This window comes from Babylonia areolata, chromosome 19 (genome assembly GCF_041734735.1).
Source record: "Babylonia areolata isolate BAREFJ2019XMU chromosome 19, ASM4173473v1, whole genome shotgun sequence".
NCBI lineage: Eukaryota > Metazoa > Mollusca > Gastropoda > Neogastropoda > Buccinidae > Babylonia > Babylonia areolata.
Window position 1 is genome coordinate 52,363,710 of NC_134894.1, and position 21,015 is coordinate 52,384,724.

Genomic DNA, 21,015 nt, shown 5'->3' on the forward strand with positions numbered 1-21,015 from the left:
TGATAATTTGGTTACCATGCTAAAAGGTCAAAGCATCTTATTTTCTGTAAGAGCCTTTCATCCTTTTCCTGTTCTGCAACTTGAAGTACCATTTCCAGCCTTCATATTCAAATATTGCGAGTCCTTCTGATGTCCAATGTGCATTTTTCACTTACTAGTTTTCTTTTGTACCTCCCTGTTAGGAAAAAAGCACTCTGGCTTGAAAAATGCATACTCCAGTGTCTCGGATGAATGCTCAAAAGTTCTTGGCTGCTGTTGAACGTCTTCATCATCAAAGGTTGTTTTTTGTTGTTGTTGTTTTGTGGTTTTTTTGTTTGTTTGTTTGGTTTTTTTTGGTTTTTTTTTAATTCTGAAGCGTTTGTAGCAATCCCCATACTACGGGCTTAGGCCCTCAAAATTGTGCATGCACATCCATGCGATGTGGGAAGTCTGCAAGTTCCAGCAGTCACCGTATATGTCTCGACTGAAGTTTCTCTAAATGAAACTGCAGCCGATCGTATTAGAAATACAGACAAAAGCTCTGCTGTCGATTCTTCAACATCTGTAATGCAGTCTTCACCGGGCTCGCTTTGACAGATACACAAAACAAATGTGAATATGAAATCGTGATACCCAAAACTGTCTACTAGTTATTCATCAGTTACAAACAAGACCGCACTATATAATTATCGGCTCCATGAACTAACATTCTTCAAATCTTTGCTGTTTGAGGATAGGAGAGTTAAACGAAATCTTGTTACATTTATAAACATCAGGTTGGCCCTACGATGGCCTCACAATTACCTGCAAGATGCTGAATTACCTGGTGTCGTGTGGAAAACAATTGTGAAATCATCACAGAACACTCTAAATACGTTTAAAACCAATCTGCTTCATTCCTAAGAGTGTTAGGGGGGAGGTGGTAGGTAGTCGGTGGGTAAACTTTATTCACACGACTAATATCGCTTATTTGCACGACATACACAAAGTATTTTGAACGAAAATTCTTCAAATCAGTATTTATTATTTTCTGCAGCAGGGGAACATGACATATGTAAATGTAATTGTGAAGATATTTCAACTCAGGATACTTATTCTAATAGAAAAAGCCCTATTGAACCCCCACCCCCACCCCCAAACAAAAAAACAAAAAAACAACAACAAAAAACCACCAGCAACATATCATATGTGGTGGTTTCCTTTATATAAGTATGATTTATGAGGGTTTGAATTTGAACTTGTCTTAATTTCATTGACCGAGGGGGCGCGAGAGGGAACCCTTGTGCCAAGGGCAATAACTCTGAGAGTGTCCCAATTTTTTTCTTGGGAACATGTAGAATTAGCAGACACCGAAGAACATTTTAAGATTATTCTTCATCATTCCTTGAGGGGGACGGGGGTTGGGGGAGGGGGGGGGAGGGGAGGGGTGCACATTGTCCCCATCGGCCTTGCCAACTAATAGGGACATCACGTGGAACACCGATAGGAGCGTGTTTATATGTTTAGTGTGTGTGTGTGTGTGTGTGTGTGTGCAGTTGTGAATGTATGTATTTATGTATGTGTAACTGTTAGGGTAAAAGATCCAGTGTAGTGGGAGAGACTGAGAGAGAGAGAGAGAAAGAGAGAGAGAGATGTTGGCTAAAAATTAATCCTCTGAGAAGAACCAAACAATGTAAGCAAGTGGTTAAATCAAAGGAAAGGATATGTGTGTAGGGATATGGAGGCTGAAAGTAGTGGGTGCTATCAGATTCAAGTATATTTGTCAAAGTCATAATTAAAGATCTACAGTCACAACAATGAGTAAATAAACAAAATGCATGCAAATATGTGTGTTTGTGTGCGGGCACATGTGTGTACAGTTGTGTATGTGTGTGTGCGCGCGCGTTCGTGTGTACGCTTATGGGACAGATAGACAGATTTTTATTTTTTGAGAGAGGAAAGGAAAAAGTGGGTTGCTGGTGGTTAACGAGCCGTAAGAGGTAGCTTCGGCCATTATGCACACAGCAGTGCCGAAGATAGGAAAGCCTGTGGAGCGCTGTGGCTGAGTTTTTGCCTGGGCTGGTGTTCTGATTACACGTAGCTTCTTTCAGCAGACCATGCCATCGGCTTCTGTATAAACTGAAGACAGAAGAGTCATGTGCTCGTAAATGCCAGATGTGAGACTCAAGATGCTGGCATCTCACACAGCAGTTATCGGCGCCGCCAGCCATTCGTCGTCTCTGGCCGGGTAGGATGGGAAATTTCTCCCTGCTTCGTTTGGCAGCGTCCATCATAAGGTCTGAAGCAGCTTACGGTGTCCTAACATTGAACAACTGATTGAAAGTGCACATAATAAAAATGTAATAACGAAACGTTAAAAGATTGTTTTTCTTCTGATAATGAAATCAACACACATACCCCACCCCACCCCCACCCCCTCCCCCCCCCCCCCACATATATATATATATATATATACACATAAATATACATATATGTGAGAGAGAGAGAGAGAGAAAGCTAGGCAAAGTAATCCTCACCCACTACAGTTAACCTCACACAGACAAGATGTCAAATAGTCTCACAAATGAGTAAATGATCGTTAAACACATGTTTGCCCCTGACAAATTCTGTAAAAAAATACACTTTGATGGGACTGAAAACAAATACACTTGGAGGCAGAAAATGGTGTGCATCATTTATTGTAGCGACGCGCTTTCCTCGGGGGAATTTCACACAGAGAAATCTGTTGTGACAAAAGAATAACAAACCTTCAGTGCTTGCTTCCACCAGCAAATATTATCAAACAGGCAGAGGCTTTAAATAGACCAATGAGGAAGTCGCTCATATACTGCTAAAATAAAATATGCTGCTAAAATAAAATATACTGCTAAAATAAAATTGCAGCTTTCAGTGGAGTGTTGGCCAAGTGGTAACGTGTCCGCCAAGGAAGCGATAGAATCTGAGCCCACTGGTTCGAATCCCACAGTCGCCAGTATATGTCTTCCCCTCCACTAGACCTTGAGTGGTGGTCAGAACCCTAGTCATTCGGATGAGATGATTAACTCACTCAGTACGGCCAGTCCTCTCTTCTCCTCTGCACAGACCCCTCGGATGTCCAGTGGGTGTCTGAATGACACAACCTTTAGCTTCCGTCGTCAGAATTGTGGTATTCTTTGTCAACAATCACGTCTTCAGTATAAGAGCCTTCCGCATGCAATATTTTGATGATGGTAATTGGGGTGAAACGCTGTTAACGTCGTCTCTTTCGCCGTTCGCATGGAAAGAGTTAACTTAGGCCTCTTGTACAGTATGCACTTAGCGCACGTAAAGAACCCACAGCAAAAAGAAAGGGTTGTCCCTTACAAAATTATGTAGAAAAATCCATTTCGAACGGAAAACAAATAACATTGCAGGTAGAAAAAATGGGTGGCGCTTTCAGTCTAGCGACGCGCTCTCCCAAACAGCAGCCCTAATTTCATAAAGCGAAATATGTTGTGACAAAAGAGTTATACTATTATACAATAGTAACTGGTCGAAGGTGTTGTCCAGAAAATAAAAACTTCAACTGGATTATTACTTTTTGAAATTAAATGAAACTCAACAAAATTACAGAAAATCACTCCTTTGGCTGGCATATTTGATCTGACTTCTCATCTACACACACGCACGCGCGCGCTCGCACGCACCGGACAACAAACCTACCGTGTGAACCTTACAGTACTGGATCTCCTGTCCATGGGTTGGTATTTGTCACACCCGCCCAACCCCAACCTGCGCAGATCACGTGGTTGCCATAACAACATGAGGTGATGGTACCAGTTTGTGGACTTGTGGAGTGCGGTGACGCGCGAAGGTTTTTTTTTCTTTTTTTCTTCTTCTTCTTTTTTTCTTTTTTTCCTCATAAAAAAAAAAAATCTGTATGACTACCGATCTGTAACTTCTCGCATGTTTTGCTGTTATACTGTACACGCCACTGCCTGTTTGCAGGCAGTCGTGTTAAGCGATGCGTGGAGTCAGTCCATCTGAGATCCACTGCTGCCTGAGTCCTCCTGGCCTGACACTGTCACTGTGTGACCCAGTCTTTGCTCTCCGCCAGGTTATCACCAGTTCTCCACATCCTTAACTGTATCAGTCTTGCTGTGTTTCACTGGTTTCCCTTGTGAATGTTAATATCCCAGTGTGATTTTCTTTGCTTTCCGTTCCACATGTATTGCTTGGATTTAGTGTTTATTTGACTTGTTTGCTAGCTTTAGATGGTTTCTTTTTCTCTTCGAAGATTTTTTTTCAATCAATGGTTCATTGATGGTTCTCTCCCAGACCTGTATGTATGTATGTGTGTATGTACGTATCTATCTATTTGTGTGGGCTATGTATGTATGTCTACGAGCGTGTGTACGTTCATGTGTGTGGTGGTGGTTATTTTGTTGTTGTTGTTGTTGTTGTTTTCTTTTCTTTTTTTCTTCTAATTAGAAATTGTCTTCCACTTTATGAATAGGAAGGACGTTTTCCACTTTTGCTTGGTTGTTATGTGTTAAATACGAACCACTATCAGCTGTTTATGATTGTGATTCATGGTTTATAGAAATACCATCGTGAATGAAATTCGACAGATTTTAGAATTGTAAAAGTCTTATTTCTACTTTATATCCTACTTTCAGAAATATCCCGATTGAATTACTGTGAAGCATTTCTTCATTTGTTTTCCATCCGTAAATATAGAACTTTGCATTCAGGAAAATGAAGTAAAATATATTTCCAAGTATCCGCCATTTCCAAGAATAACGAGTGTTTTCATTTTATAGTGATTAACAGTATATATTATGTTATCGTGTGATGTTCGTAGGTGTAGCTCAAACAGATAAGTTTTTTTAAAATAGCAAAACAACAACACCAACAAAAACCACACACAAAAACAAACAGAAAAAGCAACAGAGATTCACTTGTCAGAAACAAATCCAATCCACGTTACTCCCTTGATTGTGACCTTCAAGTAAAATGCCCGCTCTCAAAATGATTAATGTTCTCGCCATTAATCAGACACCATCCACCTTTTATAAGATTTACGGTTATTGGCGTGCTCGTCATAGATTACGTTAATACCAGAGTGAAGCTTTATGCCACCATAAGGTGTACTTGTTCTTGAAAAATTATGTTCTTTAGTTTTTTCTTCAAGCACTGCCCTATCTCAAAAAATAGAATGATCGGGTCGTCTTTGGTCTTGAGACAAACATAAGATTATCATTCTTGTGTTTGTATACCTTTTGAAATGTAAATTTCAAATTATTATTAAACATGACAACTTCTTCAGATATATTATATATTGTGTAAAATGTATTGTGACCAGTGTCCCTCCATCTTCTCTTCGAGCGTGCTTCATATTCTTTCCTGCGCCTTCACACACACACACACATACACACGCACACACACACACACGCACATACACACACACACACACACACACACACACACACACACACATATATATATATATATATATATATAGAGAGAGAGAGAGAGAGAGAGAGATGCATATAATCACACACACACACACACACACACACACACACACATGTTTATATGCATATATGTAGAGAAGGGGTGGGGTATGGGTAAAGGGGATATAGGCACAGTCCATAATTATTGAAATATGACATCAATTAACCCCCCCACCCCCCACCCCCCCAAAAAAAGATATATATATATATATATATATGATAAAATAAAATAAAAAGCAATGGTGTTGATAACATACGTAGTTCACATTGCAGAATCACACCAAATGGACTATGTAGATCATCAGAGATTCTTCAATTTTGAATAAAAGTAACTGATTTGACATTATTTCTTATTTTATGCTTTGTTCTGAAAAAAGTTTTAACTTTGTATGGGAGAAAGTAACTGTCACTGAAATTAATGAATTATTTCGTGTGGTCTGTTTACTACAGATACAATTAACGTTTTTACAGAACTTTGCCTTGAAAGTATTGTCTTATGTCAGATGTAAGAGACGTTGTACTGAGGTATAGTGGAAAATCAGACATTTCTGTTGTGTTATTCCAATTGTAAACCCCATTTCCTTGGGATATAAAATCTTGCCATCAGCATTTATTTGAAATGTATGCCATATTGAAGACTGAAGCAACATTATTGTTTCCTTAGTTTTTGTTGTTTGTTTGTTTTTTGTTTTTTTTGTGCATCCTTCTTAGCTGCTCTGTTGTCCATTTCATTTCCTTTGTATCAGTGTATGAGAAGGTACAAAGCAAAATTATGTGACAGTGCCATTGGCTGATAGACTGTGTTGTAATAAGTTATTTCAAATACAATATCTTGTCGAGTTTTTGTATTATATGAATCTAAACCATGTAACACTAAGTTTGAACCAATGAAAATCATACTTTGAATATACTCAATGGAATGTTTATCAAATAACCCAATGCGAGCATTATAGCAAGAAGGCCAGCAGTAAATATGGATTGCTTATTTCCAAGCAAAAAAACCAACAAACAAAACAAACAAACAAACAAAAAACAAAAACAAAACAAAACAAAAAAACGTGCATCAATTTTGCACCGGTGTTTTTAATTTCAAGCGCTGTTTGTAAACACCTATGGTGTTTTCCTATTTTTTGTGAATACGGATTTTTGCATTTCATATGGTAGTATTATTTTCATCTTTTCTCCCATCACTGTAGTTTAAATATCATAAGCAGATTTATGTGCCTCCCACAATGGTATAGGTGTGGAAGCAGGTGTACCTGACGCATGTTTCATATTATTTCCAGCACTGTTAAGTAAGTCAGAAACAAGTTACTGTTGTCGTTTGAGATGAAATTGTGCTGGCCCTTTTCGGAAAGGGAATCTGACCTAATGTTCAGTTCCTCATCAGTATAGTTATCACTTTGCTAGTTCTTCCCACAAACGTAATTGTTTCTCGATATTCGTTTGGGGTAGAACCCCAGCCTCTCTTCAGCCAATGTTTCTGTATTTGGTAAGTGACTATAGGTTTCTAAGTGCAACTAAGCTTTACAATCTAAACTTTGTAACCGTTTAAATAAATGTTTCTGTGCACAAAAGTACACCTCATGACCATGAAAGATTTGATCTGGTACGTGCTGTTGACAGGTGAATTAAAAATTTTACATCTATTCCTCAAAACAACTACTTGTGATCCATGAGAGATTAAAACATTTTATTGCTTTTGTTTATATCATCAAAATAAACAATCCGTGTCAGTTTTGTTGTAAGGAAAGCGCCCCCAACTTTATGTAACATCGTATTAAACTTCTTCTTTTTTATATATTTTTTTAATCAGTGGACGAGGACAATCCATATTCAAACACATATCACCAAAGGCTGTTGAGATCAGACTGATACGATCTCCCATAATTAAGTGATGTGATGTGATGTGTGTGTGTGTGTGTGTGTGCGCGCGCGCCCGCGCGTTTGCACAGTGCGTGCATGTGTGTGTGTGTGTGTGTGTGTGTGTGTGTGTGTGTGTTTCATACATGTTTATGCGGACATGGGGGAAAGGTATCATAAACTGTGATGATTTGGATTAAACATTTTAAGTCTGCGATTACATCGTACTGCATAACTTTTATTTAATGCTTGTATTGTGAATAGATATTCAGTTTATCAGATCGCATTTCATGTCCAGAGTTTCATAGTTTCTCATATATGATAATGTATTTGAATACTTAGATAATTTTTCGCATCGCATTTTATAATATATCCAGTGTTTCACAGTTTATGAAATATGATAATGATATTGAATGTCACTGTAAACATTAAAGCTTAAAGCTGATTGTTGGCATTTCAGCATGTTGGATTCAGAGTATGGCGTTCTTCCTGAAGGCCAGGTATTCATGGTAAATAGTTGCAGACAATTTCTTCACAGGTCTTAGACACTGAACATGTCTTCTTTTCTTAACACCGGGCAAAAGGCTTTGTTTTGGTGAAGCATCCTTGAGTTTGGTTTACGTGTTTGTGTTTTTCTAATAACAGATCAGTTTTGATGCATCCAAACTGCTTCTTCACAATTAATTTATCATGATTTCATACAAGTTTGTGTGGTCTTTTGTGGTATGTTGAAAGACTGTTTGCTCTTTGTGTCAGAAGTTAGTCTTTTTGTAACATGAATTTCGTCAGTGGTGTGCTTGGTACTTACTGAGTGCTACGTGCTGTCACACAATATACCAGTGATGAGTTTTTAAGACTTTCGCGTTATTTGAAACTTACCACCGATGTGGAGTGCATACGTTTGCGCACCCCCTCCTCCTCCTCCTCTCTCTGTCTCAGTATATCAGTGTGTGTGTGTGTGTTTGTGCACATCAGTAAATCAGTGTATGTGTCTGTGTCTGTGTGTCTGTGTGTGACCCCTGTTCATGTGTGATGGTGTTTTATCGCCAGTGGGCCTCACTGAGTGTTTCTGATGTGTGATCAGTGATGAACGCAACTGGCATGTTACTGATGTGTTGTAAATGTGAACTTCACTGCCATGTAACTGATATGTGATAAATGTGAACTTCAGTGACATGTAACTGATATGTGATAAATGTGAACTTCACTGCCATGTAACTGATATGTGATAAATGTGAAAAATATACTTATGTAAGACTAAGTGACACATGAACTTGATATGTAAATCAACACAAGCACCATCACAGTCTCAAATGATTTGACATCTGTGATGCATGACTGTAAAGTCTGTATGGTTTGACCTATTTCTGTTGTGTGGCATGTTCTGTAATGCTGTGTGTCATCTGCGAAAGATTTATTGGAAACAAACTTCATTGGAATGTGACTGATATGTGATAAATGTGAACTTCACTGCCATGTAATTGATATGTGATAAATGTGAACTTCACTGAAATGTGACTGATATTTGATAAATGTGAACTTCACTGACATGTAACTGATATTTGATAAATGTGAACTTCACTGACATGTAATTGATATGTGATAAATGTGAACTTCACTGAAATGTGACTGATATGTGATAAATGTGAACTTCACTGAAATGTAACTGATATGTGATAAATGTGAACTTCACTGAAATGTGACTGATATTTGATAAATGTGAACCTAAGTGTGACTGACGCGTGACACTGGCGTTTGATCAATGATGAACCCACTGACGTGTGACCGATGTACAGGGATGTATTGAAAGTCCTAATCGTTTCTTTTTTCTTTAGGACATCCACCAGCAGCACCGGTAGACGCCAGTCTAATCTGTAGAAGTGACAGGGCGTCAGACTGGTTCCCCACCAGGTATATGTTGTGACTCCACACAGCAGCTGTACTGTAGTGCTCTCCCACCGACAGCTTGCTCAGTCGGATGGGTGAGGGTGGAGCATGGCGTGTTCTGACGCAGTACACGCACACAGTGTTTGGCGGAGTGCAGCTCCAGGCATGACTCAGAGTAGTTAGCATTTTTGCAGACACTTGCCCCAGCTGCTGCTGCATCTTGGTTTTGGCCCCAGACTCAGTCCCTCTATTTCTTTCTCTCGTAGCACGAACCAACGCGGTGTGTATGTTTGTATGTTGTACTGGAAATGGATATCATCTTGTAAGGCAGAAATCAGTGAAAAGGAATACTTAACCCCAGTCAGTATTCCCTCTGTGTACTTCACTCAGTCCCAGAGAGAAAAACTCAGCTGAATTTCAGTAACTTTACAAAGATGTACAACAGTGACCTAAGTTTTTGTTTAATACAAAGAACTCTTGGAGATTTTTGGGGTTTTTTTGTTTTGGTTTTTTGTTAATAAGGTATCAAACAAGATGTTCGTATTATTTCCTTCTTTTTTTTAATTTTTTTATAATCTTTATCTTCTTCTGTTTTGGTTTGTGTTGTTGGGGTTTTTTGGTAACCATCCACACCCAACAGGAGTAATGGGACATTAAAGAGAGTGTGTGTGTGTGTGTGTGTGTGCCACGTGTACACGCGCACGTAGGCACCATGGGACATGTTCGCATATATTTGATGTTGCTTATTTGTTGTTGCACTACCACTGATCCTAATGCTTTGAATGTTGTAGCGGTAGTTATGACATGACGTTGTGTGTGCCAGTGTAACAAAGTGCAGTTGTTGTTGTTGTTGTTGTTTTTTTTTTGGGGGGGGGTTGTAATCCCAGGTCTGTAAACAACTGGATTCTGACTGAATAAACGACACTGAATGTGATGTCTCAGTACGCGTGCGGGTGACTTTGAAAAATTGTTTTTTTTTTGTTTTTTTTAATAATGTGTTGTTCAGTTGCAGAAAGAAAGTGGAAAAGGCCGGGGGAAGAGGAGGAGGAGAGGGGGGGGGGGAAGACGGATGGGGAGGGGGTGTGGTGTGGCAGGCATACAGTTAAAAACGAGAATGACTTCGATCCTGAACGGTGTCCTTTCCTATCTCAGTTTTCTTTCAGTGGTTGTGGGATCCTTCAGTTGTGACCCATTTTCAAAAGCTGCTTGTGATCCATGGCTTGGATTCACATCAGCTAATCTTTATGACCTCTGTTGCTGTTTTAGTCACAACTTGGTTGAGATAGTTTGCGATGGCGGCTCTAAAACGGCTTCTTTAAGATGTGAATATACTGCAGTATTTTCTGAATGTTCAAATTTATAGAACCAAATCAGCCCATTCTTTACATTTTGTTTGTTTGTTTGTACAGATGCATCAATGCACACAACAAACAATATTGAGAGAATGTTTCGCATCTGTGTGATTCTTCACCACGTTGATCAAAACAAGGTAAAGGAGATGATTAAGATCTATATGATTCATTCTTTTATGAGTAATGCCAGTATACCTACTTGCCCATTTTCACAATCGATAAAATTAATAGTCTGCGGTCATTTCACAGTACATGATTAGAAAAAAATAGTTTGGTCACATCATGTCGGCTGTTGCCAGTGAGCACACCTTGCTTTGCTTGAATGTTTGACATTGAATTCGTATCTTATTTATTTCTAAAAGTTATGTTGTCATTCAAATAAAATATGTTAAACATGCTTTTGTCGCTGAAGATGCATGAAACAGAAAGGGACACTGGGAGAAAGCAATAAATTACAACAGCGGCACAAGTACTAGCGGAGTCCTGTCAGTGTTCACGCTCTGACTCTTTCTCTGGTGCCTGTCCAACGCACAACGAAGATCAACGCTGATCTGGCCGCGTTTGTTTCGTTTTTGCTTTTCTCTGATATTTCTCAAGCAAGCAAGCGTGAGTGTGTGAAGGGGATTAGCTTTATTGTTGTGTTGTTGATAGAGTGCGGAATATGACACTACTATCTTTCGGATTTTATTTTTGGATGATGTTAAAACAAGGCAGTGAGTGTGCTGTACTTTGAATACTATCGCAGTCAGATGCTATTAGCCTACTTATCCCTGGGGGTAAAACCTGTTTCTCAATAGGAATGACTGAGTGCGTGTACCAGCGAGCATGAGCTGAAGTATTGGTGAACAGCACATAACGCCGGTAAAACACCATTATTCCAAGAAATCGGCGCCTTTTTCGCGCGCGCGTGTGTGTGTGTTGGCATGTGAGTTTCCATAGCTTCTTTTCATACTGTATGAATTATGCTCGATCGTGCTCCCCTACTCCCCTCTTTCGTCTAAAAATTCCTTTGCAGATGGTGGATGTGGCGTGTATGGAATCTTCCAGGCACGGTGACAGATTGTGGAGATCAGCACCGACATGATGCCACTTTTGCTGACGGCCTTTCATCTATGCCACTATACCTCCTGTGCATGCGCTGTGTGTGTGTGTGTGTGTGTTACACCTGGAGGCAGCAGAAAGCCAGTGGACCAGAATGCATTGAACAGTGTGCAGATGTTTCGTTGTGTTGCAGCAGCGGTGAAACTGCAGCCAGTGCGGTACGATCCCCTCTGTCCCTCCTCCGTCCTCTCTCCTCCTCACAGATGATGCTTAAGTTGTGACGTCATAGTGATGCCAACTGACGTCAGTGGGCATCACTATGACGTCACAACTTAAGCATCACTACCACAGACCACTGCCCTGCTTACCGTTGCTGTTGTTGACTGATGTTGCTGTGCGTGCTGCGATCAGATGAAACTTTGTGATACAAGTAGCTGTGGTATGACACTTCACTTCAAGATTGGTTTGGGTTGCTAGCTAATCGGCTTGAATTCCTGATTTGAGATCTTACACTGCTGCATCAACCTTTTTCTTTATAAACTACAATTTTTCCTTGACTCCTGGTGTATTTGGTTTAACATCCGTTGAGGTGAATGTTGTTGTCTTTTTTGGAGGGCGGGCTTGTGATATGCATTCCACACACAAGTGGAACGATGGTCCAATCATGGTAGAGTGACCGACTAGAAAGTGAATGTCCCATTGTGTGGTAGTCTGGGTGCTAGTCTTTCGGATGAGACGATAAACTGAGGTTCCATGTGCAGCATGCACTCAGCTCACGAAAAAGAACCGACGGAAACAAGAGAATTGTCCCTGAAATCATTAAGTAGAAACCTATTACGTGCATTGAAAAATAGGTGTGTACACATGCAGGCATAAAAAATGGGTGGCTTATTGTTGTGTACATTATCCCAGCTGCAGATAGGCTGTATAGGAGCTCATTGATTAGACGAACCACAAAATAGAGAAAAGAATCAGCTTTTGAGTCCATGAAGACTCGACATATCATTTAATACACATTCGTGGAAATATAATTAACAACGAGAAAACAAAATAAAGGGTTTAGAACTGACGGAGGGAAGAGATGAAGTAATAAGGCAAAATACAGATATGAAATCATTATGGACAGAAAGTAAAATGGAAGTAGGTGTAAATGAACTTACTACGAACTCACAGTGCACATAACAAGGTCAGCTGGAGCATCTGTTTGCCTAGATACGTTTTGCAGCTTCTTTACCGTCATCATATATCAGCGCTTTAACCGCTGATTTTCCTTCCAGTCTTGTGAGATTTCCCCGTTGATTTCTGTTGCTGGTCACTTTTGCAGACGTTGTTCAGTCATTTCAAAGAGAAGCAACACTAATGCAAAGTGAGATCCATTCAGCCACGTCTTCCGTCTGCTGCTCGTTAATAGTGTTTGTGCGTGCGCGCGCGCACGTGCGTATGTGTGTTTGTGCGTGTGTGTGTGCGTGCGCGCGCACACTTCCCCACGTCCGTGAAAGTGTATGTACGCATGTGTGTGTGCAAACATAGTGCAAAAGACTCCTGATGTTTTCAGTCTCATGTGTTTGTTCTGTAACTAAAATTCTGTACTTACTAGAACTGGTGTTGTGACAAGTGGTGTTTTTATGTTGATGATGTTGTTTCACATGCTCATCCCTTTTTTTCTTTTTAATCGCTGAACTGGTTTATTTGATGTTAAAAAAAAGGTATTTTGATGCATGGCGGAATGCTGTGTGAATACGCGTATGAACCATTGCATGCTCCGACACTGTACCGCGACAACAGCGGTGTGTACAGATTATGTCATTTATGTCACAATCTTCTCCCATTCTTTTCTTCTCTCTACCACTCAATTCAGCACCGCCTCTGCTGTCCTTCACCAACCTCCCCCCTTCTACTGCGCTTTGCTTGCTTCACCTTTATCGTTTATTTCTTCTGATTATTAGATTGATTGTTGCGTATCGAGACCAGAAAGCCAGGTGTGTGTGTGTGTGACTTGACTTGACTTGACTTCATTTATTGTCATAAAATCCCGAAGGATTAATAGACACAACAAAGAACAAAGGGAACAAAGAAATAAACGGTCATCTAATACGCATGCACTGAAATACATAGTTGGCAAGTGTTTTTTGACAGTCATCGCAGGTGAATAAATCACTTGGTTTTAGTATATTGTTTTGTATTTTTCTAAAGATCACATTTGACTGATGATCATACTGCTGTATAGTAGTGATTAGATGGCTTCGCAAATTATGTGTGTGTGTGTGTGAAACATTGGCTTACTTATGCCTTTCACCTCCATAGTCCCCTTTCCTGTGCTTTTGTCTATGACTTCAGTTGAGGCCTATCTTCGTGGTGTGCGCTTGGATGTCTCTTCGCTAAGTTTTTCTCGGTCGGCCTCTCTCTTCCTTTGGGTGTTCCATGTCAGAGCCTGTTTGATACTTGACGCTGGTTTTCATTTTGTGTGCCTGCGTGTGATGAGGTGTCTGCCAGTACTGTGGTTTTATCAAGCTTATGCTACTGGTTAGAGGCAGCATGGAAAGATCATCCACTAAGTCCAGATAACCCAGCTGCTTCCATAGTGTCAATTGGAATCCTTTTTGTGTTCTTTGGGTATTTCCATGATCCAGTCAATGACAAGTAGGAAGAGGAACGAAGACAGGAGGCATCACTGCCTGACCCCAGTCACGGCCTGGAAATGTCTGGTATACTGTACCCCGTGGATCACTATGCAACTCATTCCGTCATATCTGTTCTTGAGCATATTGACCAGCTTGGTGCCACACGGTAGTATCAGACCAGTTTCCTTAGGGTCTCCCTGTGGTGAAGGAATTTCCGTCAATATTTAATGTCTCGTCACGTATATTTGTAACTGCAACTGTCGACATTTCACTGTTCTCGTTAAAAATAAATGAAAAGGTTCGAGAGAAGGGTGGAGTTGCATGATATGTTAGGAGAAACAGGGTAGATGTCTACACTGTCAAATACTGTTATGGGAGACAAAGTTATTGTACAGCGAGGAGTTCCACTCCACTTGAAGCTCGACAATGATACGAAGGGTGTCAATTTGGTCTGAATATGGTCGGGGTTTTTTTCCCCCGGAATCCTGCTTGCTGGTCACAGAGCTGGGGGTAGATCACGTCTTTCTCTAAAATGACTGTTGAAAACTTTGTCTTGTACTGACAGCAGGGTGCATTTACAGAGATCACTTTTTGGGAGGAGTTTGATGAGACAGCTGGCTGATGGTACTTCTTCCCAAACAGTGGGTATAGCAGCTATAGAGTGATGTCTACTTCTACCTCAAGGGAGTTTTGCTGGGAGGTCATTCTGTTTACCATACTTGCCCGACATCTTTCTGATAGCATCGTAGAACCGTATTTCACTGCCTGTTCTGTTCCGTCGGATGAACTGTCATGTCATTTTGTTTGTCTGTCTTGATGCTTCCCTTTGCCTCCCTACTGGCTTCGGCTTATTCTTCTTGAGCCCTTGCTTTTGATGCTCTTCTGCGGCAGTATGTTCACTACTGATTTCTTTAGTTTCCTCTCTTCGATCTTTTGCTATTCGATCTTTATGTTGGTGTTTTCTGTAGTAAAAAAAAATCCTGGCATGTTGATGTCAGCATGTCCTTGATGTTCTTCCACTGGTTTTCCATTGCTGCCTCATCCTCTAACACTTCTTGCAGTGCTCAGGACTTGTTAGAGTTTCAGTCTGTACTCTTCTCGTATAATTATATCTATTAGAAGGCCTGTATTGTATTGCTTCCTTTTCTTGTTGCTCCCATCCGGTTCTTCTTCAGCTTCAGCCTCCGTTTTGCAATCAGCAGTAGGCAGTATGATTTCATGACGGCTCCTCTTTTCACTCTTGAAGTGATCTAATTTTCTTGTTAATATAAATGTGGTCAGTTTTGTTTTCTGTGACATGGTTCGGCGATACCCTTGTTAATCCTCTTGTGTGGGAATGTATTGCCTCCAGTGTCCAGGGCACAGGTTTCTACAAGCCTCTCTCCATATTCACTTTTCTCTCCAATTCCATGCGTCCCCATCACTCCGTAACCAGTATCGTTTCTTCCAATATTGACATAAAATCACCAGTTAGGATGGCGATGTCTCTGGACACTTGTCGAGGATGTTCTAGAGTCGGTAGTAGAACTCGTGTTTGAATTCTTCGTCACTCTCGTTATTTTGATTATGTTCATCATGGTTTTCTTTTTCTTGATTCTGAAGGCTGTTATAAAGATTCTTGCTCCATGGGACTCCCAGCATATCAGCGCTCTTTTGTTTGTACTAGCCGTGATATTTACTGCTTGTCTGTGAAGGGCGTCTACTTCATGACCGGAGTATAGCAGCATCTCTCCACTTGTCAGCCTTTTCTGTCCGAGGTGTGTGCATCAAGTCTCACAGATTCTTTGCAGGATGATGTACTTCCGCTTCCCTGCTATTTGTGCAGTCTGCCCGCTTTTATTGGCTTAGGTACATGATCCCCACATTCCTTATCCCGATGATGGTGTTCGTGGTCAGAGAAAGGCTGCTATGAGGAGACAGAGGCCCTTCCTCTTCCAGGCCAGAGGTTTCCGGGTTTTCCATCGTGGGCGTTTCTGTTGCAAATGAAGTATTTACAGGACAGGAGTGCTGACCCTATGCACAACGCCCAACCTGGAGGACCAGTGAATCTCTATTTGTCTGATCTCTACCTTTCAACCTGTACGGCTTGATTGGCCTACCGGCATAGCTCCCTGAATCATTGTGACACAAGCCCACGTATTAGTTTTAATTATTATATGTTTTAATTGTGCCTAATCAGAACAATTGATGTCCTGGTGCGTGTGGTGTGTTGTGGTATAGTACGGTGGTGTGTGTGTGTGTGTGTGTGTGTATGTGTAATCAAACTGTGTTTTTTTTAATTAAAAGGGTGATTCTTCTGTTCATTTAGAATCTTGTTAACACTGAGCACACGAAGGGCAGATGATGTGATCGAAGAGAACTGTTTAAAACACGATGATCGTCATTTTTTGATTCTCATCATTGTCAAGAATGCAGTTTTGTAAACTTATGACATGCTATCAGTGCTGCATTTGATGTGTGCTGTTTGTGAGCACCCATGCACATACGCACTCACATTCACGCGCACATGTGCACATACATTGTTCACATCCAATTGGTATTTACACAGAATTGCAGTAGAGCTGTTGCCAGTACATTACCACAGTTTGATTTGATTGACTATACATGCATCAGATAAGTGTTTGAGACACATGTTGTATTGTTATGATCTGGTGTTTCAGACTTAGCTGCCAACACCACCTCCCGAAATCGTTTATCGTCCTTCTTCTCCTCGCTGCGTCGAGTGTCCACCTCCTCCTCTACCAGGGCCCCCAGCACCAGAGTGTCATGTGCCAGCCTCAGCAGCCTTATCAGTGTGTGGGGCTCCCCCAACTCCCTACTCACTGCCCTCCCCAGCCAGCGACACAAGGGCATGGCCAGTATGATCAAGGCCTCCAGGCGCCTCACCACACAGAGCTCCGTCATCTGTCAGAATGGGGATGTCATCATTGTCAAGGGCGGCAAAATTGTCAGCATCCGTCGTGAAGAACAAGGAGCGGGTGGGAGGGATGCCTTGATAGAAACCAGAGCCCTCGTTCAGTCTCGTGCTGCACACCTTGACGATGACACAAAAACAGCGACATGGAGCATGCGCTCACCTAGTCGTGCACTGAGCTGTGAGCACATGATCAACAGTTACTCCCCATCCCCAGCTACTGTGAAGTGGGGTTCCCCGTGTTCAGATGGCAGTGACGATGTGTTTGACAGCAGCCGCAGTGACGTGTTCCCAACTGGTGATACGTTGACCGGGTCCTTGCTGGACATGATTGGGGAAACAACCCGACTGCTCTCAGCGGAAAGTGAAGTAGATCACTTCAAAGTAAACAGTGACACTGATCAGTCACTTTCACACTTTCACAGATCGGCGATGGTAATGGCTCCTAGCTTTGACACAGAGGACATTAGTGATGTTCGCAGAACAACAGAGGAAGAAGATGTGGGGATGATTATCAGTATTGATGAAGACAAAAGCATTCTAAATGTGATGCCTCTGACTCCACTTATTCGGGATCGTATCACACGCAGTGCTTTGGACTTGACCAAGGACAACAGACTCAGGATGACTGGTTCTGGAGGGCAGATGTCCACAGGAATGTGGAGCTCTAACCACTGCTTGCCATCTGGAGTACGACTGGATCTACCGTTGAGCCTGAAACGATCGAGCAGTGACTTTGACATGCGTCTGCCGTTTGATTCCAGCAGACTGGACCCTGTCTCCAATACCCAAGCCGAAGCTGGTGTGGGAAGACCATCTGACGGATAATGCAATGGACAATCTGTTTGGTTGAGACTTTGTTGGGAACACAAATAGAAGGAAACATTCTGGTGCACTTGGTGGGGCACTCGTCGTGCACTGTTGATGTCAGAAGTATAATGTACAGGTTGTGTAGAGCACCATAGCTGTATTATTGTACATGTTATAGTGCATTTATCATATAGTTTCTGTTCCATTGTGAAGAGTCCAAAATGATTAACAAATAGTAAAGAGTGGTAACTCTCTCCATTCACAAGGTACACAACTTCAAGTCAATGCTGCTTACTGCTCAGCTAGCACACAGATAAATAAAAGGTACACAGGAACAAACCCAGACACTTCCTCTAGGACTCGTCCATTTGGGCTAGAGTCCAAACGTTAAGATTAGATTTGAATAAAACATGAAAATGGAATGAATAAACGAAAACAGTACACGATTTTCCCATGTTTTTGCTTTACAAGTACATGAAGCTGTAACATAACAATTGAGTGAATTTGCTTTTTTTTTCTTTCAGTTTTTCTTTCTGCATTCGGTTGAGGTGAATAACTCTCGGGCTTTTTTGTTGTTGTTTTGTGTGTGTGTTTTTTGTTTTGTTTTTCGTTTTGTTGTTGTTGGGGTTTTTTGTTGTTGTTTTTTGGGGGGGGTGGGGGGGGGGTTGCTGCATTATTATCGAAGAACTTTTTTCATTAGTAATATACCAGTGAGAAAGGGGAGAAAGAGAGGCCAGTATTACTGCGTGAGCATGAACGTATGTAAGTGTTCATACAAAGTATTGCTAAGTTTACCCTTCAGCATATATCCAGAGGAGTGGCATTTTCATGTTTCTAATAAGATGGAAATGACCGTGGTCCTATGTCAGATGGTTTTTTCAGTGTATGTTGGGTTCTGCCGCCTGCTGTACACTGGTTGTAATGAGTAAACAATGACACTGTTATCTTTAAACAATTTAAAGTTACGCACTGATCATGTTAGAATGAGTAATCAGCTCCGGCCTAAAATGGCGTTTGTTTGGCTAACAGACGGCATACAAATAACGAGACGTCTGATCACTGAGTTGCCGTGACTGTTGGCCAAACAGAGCAAATCGCTGAGGAGCCGCGACTTTTGGCCATAGCAAACCAATAGGCCTAGTTTGACATGGTACAGTATATGACACCAAGCGTGTTAAAAGAGAGTATGTTTTATGAGAGACGTTCTCATGTCCCGAAACTGTATAATTCTCTGTGTGTGAGCTCAGATTGTTTATCAATTCTGAAAAAAGAAACCAGATTCGCAAGACTGCATTTTTAGACAACTGAACGACATTGCAGACATGTCAGTTCTTACTTTTTTGGTTTCTGTTATTGTACTTATTGTCGCATATGTTATAAAAAATAAATAAATAAAAAAAGAATAAAAAATAAAACATTTAAAGGAGAGAGAGAGGGGGGGGGGGAGGGTAGTGCAAATAAAATTAATCAGTGAGTACTCTTTATTGTTGTTTCATTTGTTCATCCAAGGGATAATTATGATGCTTCTTGGAAGAGCTCATCAGGCTTGCTTCTTGCTCTTTGCTGTTGGCTGAAGAGAACTTTCCAAAACAAAGAACAGCTTCCCGTAATTCAGCAGGTAGCTCTTTTTGGTTTGGTATTCATCACTTAAAAACTATGTATTCACTTTAGAAAAACAAATTTGAAATAAATACATATAAGAAAACTTTTCAAAGTAGAAAATAACAGCCGTAGCCCATGGAGGTCAGTAAAAAAAAGGATTATAATTTACAAGGGACTAAAAATAATATAAAAAAAGTACTGTGATCACAGATTGGATCACACGCCAGAAAGGCAAACTCTGCAGAGACAGTTTATTATTGGAGCTCTGATGTCTTCTCTTGTCCTTAAAACTGTCAACTGTTTTAACTTGAACCTTTAAGAATACACACACACACACGCACACACACACACACACATATATATATATATATGTAATATATATATTTCTAGTTAACTTTATTGTTCCAGGTTTTGAAGGTGTTTTTTTTTTAAATATATATATATATATTTGTGACTAACGTGAATGAAAGTAAGGGAGACAGGCGAAAAGAGTGAGTAATGGATGAAGTATTATTGTATTGCAAATTTGTGTATGTGTAATCATTTGTGTGTGTGTAGGCGCGCGCGTGTGCGTGCTTGCGTGCGCGCGCGCGCGTGTATGTGTGTGATGCAAAAATACTTCAATGTTTTTATCACCATGAAATCGTGTTTAACTGTTTCATTTAACTTTTTTATCACTCGATGGAAGACTGGATTTGTATGATCCAGAAATTTTAACTCCCTTCATTATTAATGTGACAACTCGTGCAATAAACTTGCGAAGCAGTCAGTGAGTGAATTACAAATGTATTTTAATTATTGCTATTACCTTTTCAAATCAGTGCTTTTAATTTTGCGATGTTTATGACATGACTGTGTGTGACAGGGTGACAGCTGTTTTAGTTTTGACAGGAATGTGGCCAGGGATCCACAGCACACTGATCATACACCATCTTTATCTTACCTCACATTATTCAGTAACGCCTCTCAGGTACAGGCACTATATGTATAAGTCCATAATTTTTACTATCAGTATCAAATCTGGCCAAGTCAGCTAGTTATAATGAAAGCTGCACTGTAAAGTGGGCATTGTGTATTGTATTTTTTAATATCTACATGGTGTCACAAAAAACACATTCACAAATAACAAGAATCAAGATAATTTCATCTTCTGACTCCTTTCTGGGCATAGAGAATGTAAAATAAGAATATTAATGTTTTCCGCAGTATGAATGAAGCATAAAGAAACCCTGTGTGTGTGGGTGTGTGCATGCGTGGATATGTTGTGCGTGTGTCTCTTCAGCCCGATACTTCCAGGCCTAGATTGTGTCAGTCTTTTGTCGGAAGCGGTATATTCCCCGGTTCTGTCGCAGAAAACTATCAGTGATCGATTGACGCCATGCACCCACATCTCTGTTTGAAAGAGAACGTGAGCACGTTCATTTGTATGCACATGTGTGTGTATGCACATGTGTTTGTGTGCGTGTGTGTGT

At 40.7% G+C, this 21,015-nt stretch overlaps 1 protein-coding gene across 5 annotated transcripts in view; it reads left to right on the plus strand.

The window, feature by feature from the left end:
• The window catches only part of LOC143293834 (uncharacterized), a 48,212-nt gene extending 27,900 nt beyond the window's left edge, over window positions 1–20,312 (plus strand). For all 5 annotated transcript variants that reach the window (XM_076605117.1, XM_076605118.1, XM_076605115.1 and 2 more), the window contains exon 5: window positions 16,878–20,312. In XM_076605117.1, coding sequence (XP_076461232.1) covers window positions 16,878–17,959 — 1,082 coding nt within the window. In that variant the 3' untranslated portion in view covers window positions 17,960–20,312. The remainder of the gene's footprint in view (window positions 1–16,877) is intronic.
• The last annotated feature ends 703 nt before the right edge of the window (window positions 20,313–21,015 follow it).